This window comes from Cynocephalus volans, chromosome 5 (assembly GCF_027409185.1).
Source record: "Cynocephalus volans isolate mCynVol1 chromosome 5, mCynVol1.pri, whole genome shotgun sequence".
NCBI lineage: Eukaryota > Metazoa > Chordata > Mammalia > Dermoptera > Cynocephalidae > Cynocephalus > Cynocephalus volans.
The window spans coordinates 30,789,938-30,807,013 of NC_084464.1; the positions used below are offsets into that span (position 1 = coordinate 30,789,938).

The 17,076-nt window shown below is 37.3% G+C and overlaps 1 protein-coding gene across 1 annotated transcript in view; it reads left to right on the forward strand.

Moving 5' to 3' along the window:
- The window catches only part of RNF144B (ring finger protein 144B), a 93,717-nt gene that overhangs the window by 52,401 nt on the left and 24,240 nt on the right, over nucleotides 1-17,076 (forward strand). The window contains exon 3 of the mRNA XM_063097998.1: nucleotides 5,857-5,961. Coding sequence (XP_062954068.1) covers nucleotides 5,857-5,961 — 105 coding nt within the window. The remainder of the gene's footprint in view (nucleotides 1-5,856; nucleotides 5,962-17,076) is intronic.

A 17,076-nucleotide genomic window follows, 5' to 3' on the forward strand; every position in this document is an offset into this window, starting at 1 on the left:
CCTGGATCCTTCAGTCCAAGGGAGTGGTAATGACCTCTGATCCTAGCTCTAGGCTCTGCACTGTCTATTAACTACAATTTTAACTTTTAGTAACCCTGACTTCTAACAAAGCAAGCATTTTAAAAACTGTTTTATATCAGTATCTGTATATGAAATCCATTTTATTATATCCTTTTAAAAAACTGTTTTATATCAGTATCTGTAGCTAAAATCCATTGTTATATCTAGAAAAACATTTTCTCAATTTTTTACTAACAGATCTACAAACAGCTTTTCTATACCACATAAACAAGATGTCAAAGTATATAAACCTAAGATTATATTTTATAATGTTCTAGTATTTTAACTTACTTAGGAAAGACTCATTTTATCATTATTATTACTTAACATAACATGACTTCAAAATTTCAATTAATGAAAGTATTTTTTCGAAACTGTAAGTTTGTGTATAAATATTTATCCTAATCACATTTACCTAATTTACTAATTTTAAACAATTATATTTGAACTGCTTCTAGAAAACAAAGCTAGCCATTTAAGTTCCTTTTTTTTTTTTTTTTTTTTTAAAAGCAAACACTATGCTAGTCCTGTATCAGTGTCATCTTAACCAAAGCCTTTGAGACAGTAGATCCAGATACCTTCCATAATAATGTCTGTTGCAGCCATCCTGGGTCCACCTGGCACCTGGGGCTGCTATGAAGGGCAGGGCCTGTTTGGGTCTTGGATGGACATACCAGGTGCAGATCTCAGGACAGAGGACAGACTACAAAAGTGGTGTTTGGAGGATTTGACCCCCTCCTAGCATAGCCATGAGGCTGGGCTTTGGCTTTGCCTTGCAGTTGGTGATCCAGGCACTGCAGACACACATCCCCAATCCTTACTAAGGCCTCCTGTCTAGATCCAAGAATCCAGAGACATAAAACCAATAACATGTTTACAGCAAGACTGGGGAGCATATTTCTCAGGGTGATCTGACATATGTGTTTCCCTGGTTGTGATTGTCATATTGACTCAGCAAATCCTACGCTTTGTATATCTGGCCTCAGTTTCTTTTAGATCACCAAACTCTCCATCAATAGCTCACCAGCTCAGCTTCAAGCTAGGTGGGCTGCCAGTCCTTTGACTTCTTTGCTTGCATCCAAGACCCTGGGTGTCAATTTAAACTTTCAGCTAATGGTACCCATTGCCTCCTTCCTTCCAGCAATACCTATTCTCCTCTTACCTCCACTCTCCACCCTAATGAGACTGATCTCCCAGGGTCACAGCTGTTTGGGGACTTTCATTTCTGCCTACCTACCTGTCATTCAGAAACATCTATTTCATTTTCCAGTTACTTTGTATTTGCACACCTCTTTTTACTTTTCAGAGTATTTTCATGTATTTACTGTAATGGGGACTCTTCATTTTCCTGAAAGCAGGCCAGACAGGTGGTATTGTCCCATTTTATAAATGAGAGCACTGTGGAGAGGTTAATGACTTGCTGAAGATGCAGAGGAGGCTTTAAAGCTTGTCCTTCAACCTCCATCACTGAAATCCAGTTCCTCTGACTATTCCTTGTAATGCTTTTTTTTTTTTCTCTTAGAAAAAACCTTTAAGAAAGCTATAATCTAGTGATAGAGAATGAGGAACTGTGTGGTAGGTTAGAAAGAAAAAAATGTATTCCCTCCCCACCCTCGTAGTTTGTTCTTGGGTGAGTACATAGTAGCTTTGTCCTAACATTTGTCCTTTTTGCCATGTCCACCGTAATAGATGAGGCCATCCATCTTATGAAGAATACCCATGCCTTTGGTATACTGGAAACTAACACCCTTGAAACCAGAAATACTTTTCTGGGAAGGTTTCATTGTATATAATTCCAAGTCTTAGAGTTGGAAGAGAATATACGAATCATCTGGGTTGCCAGGTGTTTGTTTAAATCCTTGGTTAGATCCTGTCTGAATCCCTGAGGGTTGTGGAGTGAATTTGAGGAACAATCTTTGTTATTATACATCATCCTTCATGGCCTAAAAAGACTTTCTACCAAACTAATTAAATATATGTTGACTATTCAAAAGAAAAAGTTGTTTCTTTCCTTTTTGGGTCATCTGTTTTTTTCGAAATATCCTATTTGAAACATTTCCCTTAAAATTTGTTAGCTGTTAAGAAATTTGCATATTTAGATATCTGTTTAACGCTATTGTTTAATGTAATGTAATTTTTAAAATGCGACTAAATGATAGTAGTTTTTTTTCTTTCTTTCTTTTTCTAAGTTTCTCTGTCTTTATTTACAAGCGAGGTGCCAGTTCTTCCTGAAATTGTTAACAAGTTGCCTATGTTTGCTTTGTATAACATGCGCAGGGGTTCATGTGAATGTTTTCAGTTCTTCTGTGCTTTTTTATTAGCCAGAGGTATTGAGGAAGAGAGGTAGGGTATGAGATTAAGTTTTTTAGTGAAAACTAATGACAATTGAGTAAGAAGCATTCACTAGGACTGGTTGTTTTCCCTCTTTTCCTATGAGTGGAAATTCATGGCCACAGTAATGAAGTGTCAAGTGCCTGTGCTGTAGGATTACTTAGCAACGTGCATTTACAGATCTCTATCTTGACCATTGTTTCTTAGAATTAAAAATGGCAGATATATGTACCTAAGCCTTGTAGTCAGTGTATAGAGCTTGAACTTCTCTCCTAAAATCATGGGTCACATAATATTACTTGTGGCCAGCGGAGTGCTTGTGGGAAGTTTCAAAATTCATTAGGTTGATGTATCGTGGTTTGCAGTGAACCTGAGAGCGTTACATTAGCAAATGGAACATCTGTTATAAGCTCTTGAGGAGGCTTATATTTCAACTTAACAAATTTGCAGTATGAGTTGAAATAAATTTTTTTTTTGCCTGTAAAGACTCACATAGTCTCTTTAGTTCCTATTTAATGCTAAGTTATTTCTGTAGACCCAAGTAATTCAAAAGAGAGGCTTACATAGAGGCATGTGGGATATTCTGTTAGAAATACATGTTCTGCCTTTGCAGCTTTTCCACATTAAGTGGTTTAACTGGTCCCCTTCGGTGAATGGAAAAGGACATCTCAGAAAGCTGAATGATTGACATTTCCTCACAAAGTTTTTGATAGAAAGTCTAAGACCAGGTGAAGAGGAGTAAACACATGACCTAGTATACTGCATTTGCAAATTTACAAAGGGCTTCCATATACAAAATTCCAGGTGTGTGTGCATGTGCGCATGTGTGTGTGTTTCAAATCCTGTGATGTATCCATAACAGGCATTATTGTTCCCATTTTTAAAATTAAGAGAAGCAAGTCTGGGTCATAGGTTAAGTCATTTTCCCATTGCCACTTGATAGGGTGGAGCTGGGTCTAGAACCCAGATACTGGGATCTGAAGTTCATCACACTGTTCCCTTTGTTTTCCTGACATACCTTCACCTTGAGCCTAGCAACCACACCTTTTCAGAATCCCTTTGCTTAGATTTCTTTAAGTGGTAGTTGGGGGGATCAAGGTGATGACATTGGAACAGGTGTGGCAGGTGAAAGGCTGAGAGGGTTTAGAAGCAGAGGGGGGTGGACAGGCCTTCACATCATTTATTCCTTTGTCCCTTGATATGACACTCCTTTTTGTGAGCCACCCTACTGTCTCTCTGGGGTTTTGTCTGCCACTGACATTCTTTTCCACATTTCCTCACTGCTGCTCTCTGCTATGCACCACTGTTCCTGGTGCTGGAGACCATGCCTGTCACAGTAAACACTAGGGCAGGTGATTGTTCAGGCTTCTTTTGAACAGGAAAGTGAAAGTTACAATATACCACCTATATTGAGGTCAATCATAGAGGAAGAGTCACTTAAGAGGACTTCTGTTCCCAGATATGTCTTATTCTCCAGTTTATACTAAATCATTAGCATTTTCCCATGTCCTTTAATACCATTTGAAAACATTTTTCATCATTCTGCAGCATTTTATTACATGAATTTAGCAAAATATATTTAAGCATTCTTCCATTTTGGTTATTTTCTAGTTTTTGTTGTGATAAACTTAGAAAAAATCAACTCCTTGGAGAAGGGAACTGTTAACCACTTGAAGAGATACAAACCTGGTTTAAATGGTGTTTTAGTCTGTTTTGTGTTGCTGTAAGAGAAATACCTGAGACTGGGTAATTTATAAAGGAAAGAGGTTTATTTGGCTTATGATTCTGGGACAGCTGCATCTGGCACAGGCCTCAGGCTGCTTCTACTCATGGCGGAAAGTGACAGGCAGCCAGCGGGTACAAGCAGATCACATGGCAAGAAGAAGGAAGAGAGAGAAAGAGGAGGTGCCAGGGTCCTATAAACAACCAGCTTTCACAGGAACTAATAGAGCAAGAACTCACTCACTACCCCTCCTCCCCCAGGGAGAGTATTAATCCATTCATGAGGGATCCGCCCCCCGTGACTCAATCAGTTTCCAACACTGCCACATTGGGGATCAGATTTCCACATGAGTTTTGGAGGGGACAACACATCCAAACTCCATCAAATGGTTTGCCCTAGTCCTCGATTCATTAGTACATTGTAACAGTCATTTCAATCAGATTAATACATGATTGTTTTTCTAGCTTTACTTGCAGATGAGGAGAACAAATAAAGAATAATCAATGAAAGGAATTGATTTCACAATTATGTCATCAGTATTCTGACCATAGAATTTTATTTAATGGTGTATGCTTTTATAAAAGATTGATGCAATGGTGATATTTTTAATGTAGCAGGTTGATTCAAAAAAATGTACACATTTGAGAATCTAAACCCACTTGTAAATGTAGTAATCATTTTGTCAGAGTCATTACTTTATTGACTAGCTTATGTATTTTTGTTGGGGTGTGTGTACCCCTCAAACATTTGAGCTTGACTTTTTTTTGGTCATGTATGTAGAAAAGGGCTCACTAATTATAAGCAAATTAGTAGAGGTTGAAGAACCAACTTTTGGATTTCCTAAAGTTTTGTTTGCTGGAACTACTGCCTTCAATTTCCTGTGGGCGTGTGAGACTGGGTTGGGAGGGAGAGGGGGAGGTATTAGAGGTCTCCGTAACACTATCAGTCCCTCTCCCACCTTCTCTATCAGACTCACCTCTCCACCCGCTGCCCAAGATCCAGGCACAACAGGCAGTGAGTAGACCACATTTGTCCTTGGTGTTCTCCTCCTTGGGTTTCTTTTTTTTTCCCCCCTGTCCAATTTCTTCTTTCCCCGGGTGACCAGTGTCTTTTTTCTACTCAAACTTCCTTAACATGGCATCCACCAAGGCCCATATTTTTGGGAAGGTCCCATTCTTCCAAATTGTCTTTGCTATCCCTAGTCAACAAGAAGTAACCTGACTTCCCAATCTTGACATTATCTTTTCCAGGTGCATTTACTTCTAAAAGTGTTTCTAGATAAGTCATTGCCTTAATATTGCTTTGATTCTGTTTGGCTAACTCAGTGCAACAGTCTCAGAGTTCTATTGTACTTTTGGGCAAACTCTGAGGGAGAGGATCACTAGGTAAAAACGGAATTGGGAAGTCACATAAGTTTAAAAAAAGAAAAGTGAGAAGAAGGCCTTTAGTGCTACAGAGTGTTTCTTCTTTTCCCAATCAATGGTGGGTGAAATGTGTGAGCATGCAGGAATTTGACTTGAATAAACTCTTAGGATGAAGTCATACATAATTAATTGCCTGCCTCTGCATTCTTTCCAAAGTGATGGCTCTTAGTATTCACATTGTGATAACATGTTTCCTCAGTACAAGAGCTCCAGGACAGCCAATTAAGGAAGACAAGGCAGTAGAGGTTCTGTTATGCAACCTTTGTGCTATTGTAATGGGGTGTGTAATTGTCTGTCTTTTTTCTTTCTAACTTCTAGTGCCTCAGACAGTATATGCAGTTGGCAATCCGAGAAGGATGTGGGTCTCCCATCACTTGCCCTGACATGGTGTGCCTAAACCACGGGACTCTGCAGGAAGCGGAGGTATGGACGAGCGCCACAATCTTCCCCTCTTTCCTGTTGACGTTATTTATTAGGATCTTGATGCTACGTACCTCCCTACAGGCAGTCTAGCAACAAGATAAGAGGTTAAGTTTTATGGAGTACTTTATTGCTACATACCTTTGAGTTCTTTGTACAAACTGTTAGAGCTGTCATTTAACTCAGTTCTACTTTTATGTGCCATCTTGAGTGTTGAAGAAGCTCTAAAATAGGTGAAGGTGCTAGAAATCAGGTTTACCAAATGTGAGGCTTGCAGGCTGAATAGTGAGTGGTCTTGTGATCTTCAGTACTTTAAAGATAAACAGATCATATATTAGTCGCAGTTAAAGAAAATCTAAACTATTGTGATTCCACAGTGGTAGCTTGAGTTGAACCATTTCCAAAGAGCAGAGAGGCCTTTCAATTGATCTGTATCAGGCATCACAAATGACTTTCTTTTTTGAGTGAGTACTTCTCTCATTTTCTTAAGACTGTGATTTATCTCTTTCTTTTATTTATTCAATCCCTGATCACTGGCTTACCTTTACATCTGCCTTTTAATCTTCAGACCCTTCTCAATTTAAATAAGAATATAACAAACTCTTGTTCATTCTTAGGGAGTTTGTAAGCCTCTGAAAGAGACCCTAAGAAACAGATGAAATAAGTTATTCATTCAGCAAACACAGAATACCTGCTGTGCACCAGGCACTCTTCCAGTTGTTTTCATAGCCAGTATACTATCTGATTCTCTCAATAAACCTCATGAAAGTGGCTATTACTTTAAGATAGGGAAACTGAGGTCTGGAGGGTTTAAGTATCTTACCCAAAAGTGCATAAGTAGAAAGTAGATCTAGAATTCTAATCCAGTTCTTTCTTACCACCATAATTACCTGGCTTTAAAAGTAGAACTAGGTAGGTAGATAGAATGTATGATAATGGGCTTGATAATTGGAAGCTCAATAGTGTGCATGTGTGTGTGTGTAGATATAGATGTATAAGTATATATGTGAGGATATATGTGCATGTGTGTATATGTGCACATATGTGTGTAAATATACATACTTTGTTTATGAATATATATGCTTTTACATATATATCCTTTGCTTTGTAAGCAAAGTAGTCAGAAAGATGGTATAGACGATTTCTAACCAATTTGTATTTGTGTATCCTGTGCTCAGTTTGTGGAATATCAGCTGAGTGGTACAAATGAGCTAGTCGTGTTTTTTAGGGAAGCATAAAAGGAATACATAATGATTTAGAAGTGATTCATTTTAAGGAAATCATGAAATTAATTTTTTGATAAAAAGGTAATATCAAATATGTAAATTCTGTGGTGAGCAATATTGTTTACTTTTGTGTGGGTAACGGGTAGAAGGAAATTATAGTGGGGGGGAAATTTAGATTATCTACTGAGAATACTGTTGATCTATATAACTTAGAAATTGTTTTTAGAATGAGACTCAGGCATTTGGGAACATCTATCCATGCATAATCCTTCCAGGAAAGATGCCTCCTTTTTTACTTGCTTTTCTGGTTAGCAAGTGTGCCAGGCCCTTTTCCAGGTTAGTATGGGGAAGATAATAAGACAGGCCCAGTGCTATCCTTGTGGAGCTCCTGATCCAGCAGAGAGACATTAACAGATGAGTCAGGTAATTTATAAAAGTGGAATGCAAGAAATGGGAAAGGCAGCAAGAGCTGTGTTTGGTATGATATCTTATTTAATTCGTGTATGCAAACTCTATTAAATATAAATGGAATGAATAGTTTGAAGTTTCAGAACAAGCCTGTGAAATTAAACAGAGTACTATATTCCAGACCTGTGCTGTCCAATCCAGTAGCCACTAGCCGCATGTGGCTATTTAAATTTGATTAATTAAAATGAAACAAAATTAAATATTCAGTTCTTCAGTTGTCAGTAACTGCTTTTAGGTGTCGAATAGCCACATGTGGCTAATGACTATTGAACTAGTAGCATAGAAGAGAACATTTCCATCAGTGCAGAAAGTTCAATTGCACAGTGTTGTTCTAGACTTTTCAGTAAATGGTAACCTTTGGGTATGGAATGTTAGGGCTAATGTGTTCAGACAAGTGGGTGACAACAGGCCTTAATTTGTCTTACAGTTCTCTAGAACAGAGTTTAACTGTTCTGATTTTCTTTGTATAGGCATTTTTTCTTTGTATTCCCCTTTCCTTTATTCTCCTTAGTCTTTTCCCACTGTAGATATTCTCACTCACACATTCCTTCTTCTGGTTCTGTTCATCCAGTTTTACTCTAAAAGCAATTTTACTTTTAGGCTGTATTAAAACTGAACAGATGATTCTTAAGAATTTTGGAAAAACAGAACAAAAACATATTCCAAACTAAACTGACATATTTCTGAAATTCTCCAGTCTTTCTCTCATTAGATGCACGAGAAGACCCTCCAGGGTATGAATGAACCGTTTCTATACTCATTGGTCTTGCTAAGAGCCTGACTGGAGATAGCTTTGATGTACAATAATCAAATGGTCTTGACCAACTTACTATATATATTTTTCATAGTGGTTAAAAAAATGTTATGGGGGTAGTGGTGATTGTTTCTTATCTGGAGTTGAGAACTGGATAAAAGATTATATTGGAGATTTTAGTAGCTTCATCCATTTATATGGGACTCCTCCTTTGAAAGTAAATACCATATGCACATGAACTTGGCCCATATCACCTTCCTTTGTAACTTGCTTTACATCAAGATTTCATCATCTATATAGTTATTATTATAATATATAGGTCATAATCTACATGTTACTGAGCATATCACAGTAGGACTCATTGACTGGATGTTATCTCCATGACTACTTATTCTTTCTTTAAAAAAATGGTTAATTATACAGGTAACACATAAATGTACCTAGCTTGTTAAAAACAATTCTGGTTAAGGCTGGTTCTCTTTATCCTGCTGCTATTTATATTACAATATATGGTTCTTCATCATTCATTATCTTATAAAATGCATTTAACATTTCTTCATCTTCAAAGGACAGTAGGAATTTAATCTCTTAGCTCTGATTACTTTCCTGCATGGTATAGTTTACACAGTTGGCTGTGCTCACACGCCTGCTTTCTTGATTCCTCCAAATTGGCTCAGTTGTGGCTCTGCCTCTTAACTTTTATCTGTCAGAAATAGTCTCATTAGTGAAGCATTTAATACCCAGGTCAAGTTCTGCTTGCTTATGTAGGAAACAGAAGAAAATAGCAGCTTCCCCTTCAATGTCTGCAAGCTGGTGAGAGGTAGTGACTCTGGAAGACTTATGGCTGGAGGTGAGCCCACTGGGAGCCAGAGAAAAGTAAAACTTTCCTTCATTGCATCATCTGGTGCTTTCAGCTGTTGCTCTGCAGACTTTTCCAATGTACTTGATCCAGGAATCTTGTCCAACATGGAATTATGAAAGGCAGGACACAGATTGTTTGTTCTGATAGCATGACTTCAGGCAAAGCCCTTGCTTGAAGTTAGCAGCCCTGTTAAAAAAGTCAGTGTCTAATTTAAGCAGATCCCTTACAGTGTTAGGAAGTAGCATGCCATCACTTGCTGGGAGAGCCTGAACCATTTGTCTGGGCTGTGACAAATTTGAATAGCTAGTGCATAACCCATTTGAATAGAACCTGCCATGACATGGCTTGAGAAATTGAACTTCTTCCAACTGGTGGCTGGCAGTGGAGGGCAGGGAAGAGCTTCTCAGCCACCAATAATTCTTCCAAGTCCTGGAGCAGTGAAATGATCAGCCTGCGTTTTACTGCTAGTGCCACAGTTTGCATCAGAGGAAGGGGTGGGGTGGGGTGGAGCAAGTGCTCTTGCCAAGAATGGGGGCTCCAGAATTTCTACAGGAAAGGATTTAGGGTGGGGCAGTCTGGAGGCCTGGCATAGAGGGGTGGGGAGGGGGAGGAGTAGAGTGCTAAGAAATTTGAAGCTGCATTTGCAAAATAAATATGAGGATACCACAAAATGTTCATAGAAAAATGGAATTAAAAGATAATATGAATCTTTCCATGAACTTTTTGAGTACCCCTCATAATACAATTTTTACTTAGATTGCATATTTATTAAGGGTGGCTTTAAGAAAGGCTGCCAGAGTTATAGGAATCCAAGTGTTCTCCCCAAATCACCCCGTAGCACTGCCCCTGCTTGCCATCTCTTTTAACACTCTTCTTTCCCATTGTCATAGTGGGAAACTGGGGCAGAGGAAGGTTGAAGGTGCCCAGGCAGGTGGCTGTATTCCTGTTACTGTGGGTTAAGGATCTGAATGGGAATGGATCAAGTTTGCCTATAATAACCTTTGGCTGCAATATGTGTTGGCTGGAGAAAAGTCAAACTTTGGGGTGGTGGGGGATAGAGGAATCTGCCAAACCAGAGTTAATAGATTTTTTTGAGGTTCCCAGCTGAATTTTTAGAAAGTATTTAAAACTGTTTTATAATGTATTTAAATTGTGTGTAAGTGGAGAATGAGGTTTTGAATATTCTTCTTTAACTAAAGGCAAATGTAAGAAAACTAAGCCGTGACGGTTTGAATGTGTCACATGGTGTGTCCCTTTTACCCATAAATGAGTAGAGGGAGGAAAGGTAGGGGGTATTAGTCCATCTCCATTGCTTGTAACAAAATACACAGAGCTGGGTGATTTATAAGAAAACAAAATTTATTGCTTACAGTTTCAGAGGCTAGGAAGCCCAAAGTCCAGGGAACACATGTTGTGAGTGTCTTAGTGGTGGCAACAGTGACCCAGGGGTCTCACATTGCAAGGTGGCAGAAGCAGAGAGACTGCTCCTGGTGCGGTCTCCTTTTAAAGCCCTCAGAACCATGCCCCCGACCACCATTATTAATCCATTCACTACTGCACGGTCCCACAACCTAATCACTTCTTTGGGCCTGACCTTTCAATTACTGTAATAGGATTTCTCACCCTCAGCAGTTACAGTGGGGACTGAGCCTCAGTGCGGTTGGGTGGGCATCCAATCTACGCAGGGTATGTAATGGGAAGATGATATCGGTTGCCTGATGTACAGAAGCTTCTGCAGAACATGTGAAAGAAGATAGCAAAGCAACCCTCTGCAGTGGACTGTGACGATCCCTGGCCCTGGAATTGCACTTTTCTCTCATCTTTCACTTCCCTGGTGGACCCTGCCTTCTGCCTCTCAGACAGTGATGTTCTCTTGGTTTTTTTCCAATCAGGATTTAATATCTAGTATTCAGGGAAGGATTACCTGAGCTTGTTTTACTCAGGTGATTGGGTGACTGTGCTGTTTTTCTTCGCTCTTGGCAAGAGCAGTTCTTATTTTCTGGGTTGAGCTAGAAAAAATTCTCAGTTTCTGTATCAGTGTGATAAGACGTTGATCCATAAGGCCAGTAGTGTTTCTTCTGCCTTTATTTTTGCAAGTCATAGCACCTCAAAAATTGCCAACACCTTGACAGGTCATAATGATCTACTAGAGGTCAGTTCCATCTCCAGATGAACTGATCTGTTTTATTCTACATTCACTTTCAATTTTTAAAAACAACTGTAGCAGAAGTATGATGAATGGGCCAAACCTGAGTCCAGCCTCTGCTTTTTTCCCCTCTGTCCTGGCTTTACAGACTCTGATGAGCAGTACTTACCTGAAGCCTGTATCTGATTTTGGTTTTAGCCATTTTGTCTTCTTAACCAAGAATTAGTTTCCTAACTGAAAAAGAAATATCTATTAACATTTATCTATTAATAAGTATCTATTAATATTTATTAACATTTCTTATGGAAACACATATTACTTTCAGCATAAATACTTCTGTGGTGAGCAGGTTTCACTGTCTACCCCCCCTTTTTTTTTCTTATTTTTGTAGGATTAGTGTTAATGTGAGTTCAAATATTGTGATCATGGTACAGATAAAAAAGGATGTGCCTCACTTTTTATTCTTCTTAGTTGTGGATATTACAGTATCCAATTAACTTTATGTATAACTGGTTACAACACCGCCACAAATAGGCATATTCTGACTTTCCTAGTTATACGCAGCAAGCAGAGACTTCCAGCAGAGTAGAAACTGGGTATTTAATAACTATCCCTAGGTTCATTTTTGCCAGAACAAACAGACAAACCCAAAACAAAACAGGGATTGTAGGCAGTTAGCTTTTTGTTCTTATTGTTCTAATGTTACTGTTCTTGTTCTACTAGAATGAAACTGAATTTATTTTCTTTTTGAATTAAAGTTTTGTTCTTTTTGGAAAGAATTTCTAGAATGATGATGAGGAGGAAAAGAGGTCTTTTGTGCTTGGATAGGAAGAGAGAGAAATATCTGTTTAACAGGCAAACTAGTACAAATTTCAAAGAAGAGTTAGCAAAAAATGACTTTAAATTAAATTAAGGACTTTTTAGTAGTTGTTCTGAGGGGAATGGTCTCTTGATAGCTGAGATGATACTTAGAGAGCTTTGCTTCTACTGCTTGAATATGAATCTGATTAGTAATGGATTAGAACCCACGGAATAAAATAAATATCAGTATTCTATAATGACCTAAACAAAAAAGTAAGTAAATGGGGGAGAAGGGACAGCTCTTCCTTATAGTAGAATTCTAATCAATAAATATAGAATGATGGAAACAGAAAATCATCATTAAGCAAATACCACAGTAATTATTTTTGTCAAGAATTGTCAATGGGTACAAAAATTAGTGGGCAAATGAGAAATAGAATTTTGCATAGTCTCAAAGTATTTCCCTGCAAGATACTTGTTGTTTACAAAACCTGGCAGACACCGCCTTCACCGACTTAAAAAGTTCACATTACTGGTAATAAGACATGTTGTCCTTATGTACCTCCTGATGGCCTCAAGGTTACAACTGTGTTAGATAAAGAAAATGTGGTACATGTAGATGATGGAATACTACTCAGCCATAAAAAAGAATGAAATTCTGCCATTTGCAGCAACATGGATGAGTTTGGAGAAAACTGTGGTAGAGAAATACCACGTGTTCTCAGTCATATGTAGAAGATAAAAAAAATTGATCTTATAGAAATAGAGAATAGAATAGTAGTTACTAGAGGCAGGGAAAGGGAGAGGGTTAGAGGGGGCCAAGGAAATGCTGGTAGACCAGTACGAAGTTACAGAGGTACAGTTAGATAGGAAGAGTAAGTTCTGTTACTCTAGGGTGACAGTAGCTAATAACATTGTATTGTATATTTCAAGATAGCCAGAAAAGAGGATCTTGAATTTTATAACCACAAAGAAATGGTAAATGTTTAGATGATAGATATGCTAACTATCCTGATTAGATCATTTTACAATATATGCATGGATTGAAACAAGCTGTACTCCTTAAACACGTACAAGGAAAAAAAAATTTTTAAAGTGAAATAGCTATAAACTCATGGTGAATAGTTAGAACCATTTAATAATTTTAAAATGATTATGTTGTAATATAAAATAATTTTTAAAGAAAAAATAAAATTGAGTTTATTCACATATCTTATTATTTACATACATCTGTTTATTTGCATGTTTAACTTTATGGGTGCTGACTGTATTTTCACTTCCCAGATTTTTCTTAATGGAGCTAAGCTTCAACCAGAATTTCTATATATGCTTAATGTGTCTTGGGTTCTATTTGTATGTATGAAACATAAATTGATTTACTAGACAGTGATGACATCAGGGTAGATTGTGCCAGTCAAATGGTCTATGACACACACACACACACACACACACACACACACACAAATTCCATTAATAAAGTTTCCTTTTTCATACTTAAAAAAAAAGATTACATCTGTGATACTCGGGCCAAAAATGTACAACCTTGTTGTAATCATGAGAAAGCATCAGATAAACCCAAATTGTTAAACATTGTGCCAAATAACTGGCCTGGACTCTTCAAACATGTCAAGGTCATGAAAGTCAAAGATAAAATGAGGAACCATCATGGATTGGAAGGCCAAAGAGACCTTGCAACTGAATGCAAGGTGGTAGCCTGGATTGGCTCTTGGACTGAAAAAAAAAAAAAAAAGACATTAGTGAGACAATTTGTGAAATTTGAATAAGGCCTACAGATTATTTCATTGTATTGATGTAAACTTTATTATTTCAATAATTGACTGTGGTTATATAAAGTGTTATAAGGGGAAGTTGGGGGGATGATATTTAGGAATTCTACACAAATTTTACAACTTTTTATAAATCTAAAATTATTTCAAAATAAAAAGTTAAAGAATAGTCTGGTGTGATTTTGAATGACTTGGAATTTCTTTGTTGGCAGAAAGAGGATAAAGGTATACCACAAGACACCTCTTCATAATTTCTTTTATTTTATTCTCTACGATTGTCAGTCTAGCAGTCAGTTTTAGAGTATTTGTGAATATTCTCAAAAAAATTGGTTGTAGCCCTTTCACCTGTGGCCTGACTGAGTTTTCCAATAATCACCTTAACCCAATTATTTCAATTTTATAATTGTAGACATGGAGGCCTTAAGCAACAGTGATTTGTTTCAAATGGCAATGGGATCAGGAATTTAATACTTTGGATCATTTGTTGTTAGTATTTTTCAGCCAGGTCGTGCTTTCTCCCATCTAAGGCCAAAAGTGTGATAGAAACATTTCAGAAAATTAGTTCTAACCTGCAAAATCCAACAGACATGATCCAGGAGTAGATCTTTTTTGAATCTTATGTGTATTTATTGCCTTCCAAGTAATGTAAGTTTGAGTGCACCTTCTGCACCTTCTGCATCTCCTTCATTGTTTGTCCAGACTTGCAGCCCAGAGCCTTAGGCTGTCAACGGGTCTATGGAGAAGACGCAAATCTAAATAAAATGGTAGGGACTGGAGAAGAGAACGTGTATGTTCTGGTGGTGACCTTTATTCCAAAAGGATAAGATAGAGTGAAAAATGAGTGATGGAATTCCCTTTTTGTGATCACTAATCTCAATAGAAAAATTGATTTACTTTATTAAGGCTTAATTCCAAACAAACCTTTGACATAAAATAATAAATAGATTCGAAATAGAGTAAAAGACAGAAAAATTAGAGACCTGTGACTTCTCTTTTGGCAGTAATGTGTATTCTGATGAAATTTGTCTTTCTAATTTAAAACGAAACATTCATCACTACTGTTGTTAACTTTTTACTGCATTAATTTTTGTCATTTTTTCACATTAGCATTTCGTCTGTGTCTGAACAATTTATCTTGTGTTTGCTTTGTCTTCCATAAACTGTTTGAACGGCTGTTACATAATCTGCTTGTCATTAAAAAATCAGAATTTTTAGGGGTTGATTTTGAAGGATCTGAAGATCTTCATCAGTTCACAAACTATTTTAGATGGAGGTGAGTGGGGTATAGGACAGTCTCACAGAATCAAAGACCTCAAATAGCTCTTGGGGCGAATGGTTATAAATAGATTTATAGACTATCACCTAGGTCTCTTGGGCCTTGACAATATCATCCCCAAATCACATTGGCCCAAAAGTTGCAGTAGCATTAGGTTATCTGTCCTCTACCCACAATGAATCAGTGACAAAGTCAGGAACTGAACTCTGATTCCTTAATGCCGCCCACCACTTCATTTGCCTGCACCTTCTGTCTTCAGCTCTGAATTTTTTTTTCAGACACCTTTGTTTTTCAGGAAAGATGTCCCGGTCATAGTATAATAGATGAACAGAGCTGACTTTCGATAATAAGTCTTAGCGTACTTTTATTTTGTTTTATTTATTATTATTATCTTTTTATTGTTGGGCATATTCTTTTATCTGGGTGGAAGTCACAGAGGAGTTTAAATGTGAACAAATTCATTAAGCTGTTGAGTCAGTATTAGAGCTCCTGGCTGTACGTGGGTTATACATTAATAAAGGGCACACAGTCACTCACACAGGAAAAGCATAAGAGCTGTGGTAAGATATACATAATATGAAATTGACCATCATTTTTTACATGGATTGCTAAGGAGCTTTTATTTAAGGTACCAGATGAACATGCAACAACATTTTCTCCCCAACTGGAGAAAGAAAATTTGGAGAAAAACATTTTTATAATTAAGCTTATGTTTTACCATACCTTACTTGGAATGGGGGAGACTGAACTTTTTTTGTGGTCCTTCACACATTTTAGCTAACTTAAGTTTGATTTGTTTGCAAAAGAAAAAAATTGAGAGTATTTTTGTGAGGGGAGAGGATTAGATTTTGAATGCATTTTCAAATGTATTATATTTGTTAAACACAATTTTCGCTGCATCATTTTCTTACTCCAGTTTTCTCAAACAGACTTTCTTTTGTTAGTTGCAAGAAGTTTCATCTAAATATATTTTACACCAAATAAATAAATAAATAATAGTTCAGAGTTGGAATTGTCAAGGCTAAGGCTGTTTCCTGTATCAACTTGTTGAATGTCTGGAAAGCTAATATAAAAGTCTTGATTTTCTCAGTTATAAATCTTTTAAACAACGTCAGTATACTTACATCTTGACGTCCGTGGAATTAATATTTTTAGAATGCCAGTTTAGCTTTAGCTTTTTCTACATCTGTCTTTGAGGTGCAATTTAAAACTGATTAATCTGAAATGTCACTTGGTTAGGTAGGAATCATTGTTGCTTACTAGTAAACTGTTGGTTCATGTCACCATCTGAAATGGAAATGGGAGTCTAGCCACAAGAAATGTCTTAGGCATTTCTTTTCTACCAGGGCCTGGGATGTCAATGAGTGATAAATGAGGGCTCTATGAAGTGATTTTTGTCAGAGGAAATGATTTTCATATTGTTTAGAAGGTACTATTTCCTAGGTGACAAATGAAGTTTTCACAATTCCTGAGGCACTATCTATGTAACCTCAGTTTTTAAGGGTTCTAGATCTAAAACTATAATCGTTTGAGAATTTCTTAAGGGAATGTAGAGAGAAAAGGAGCATCATTCATATATATGTGAATAATTCGGGAAGTCCAAGTAATAAAATTTGCTTGTCTGGTTTTAGTAGCTGCTGGTCAAAGAATGGAAGGCCGTCAGTGAGTTTTGTAACTCGTGCCTTGAATGGTGATTCCTAGCCATGGTAGAGGGATGGGGATGATTTGAAAATTGCTGTACGTGTTACTGCATCAATAGTGTAGAAAAAAAGAAGTTTGTAAACAACTGATACAGAAA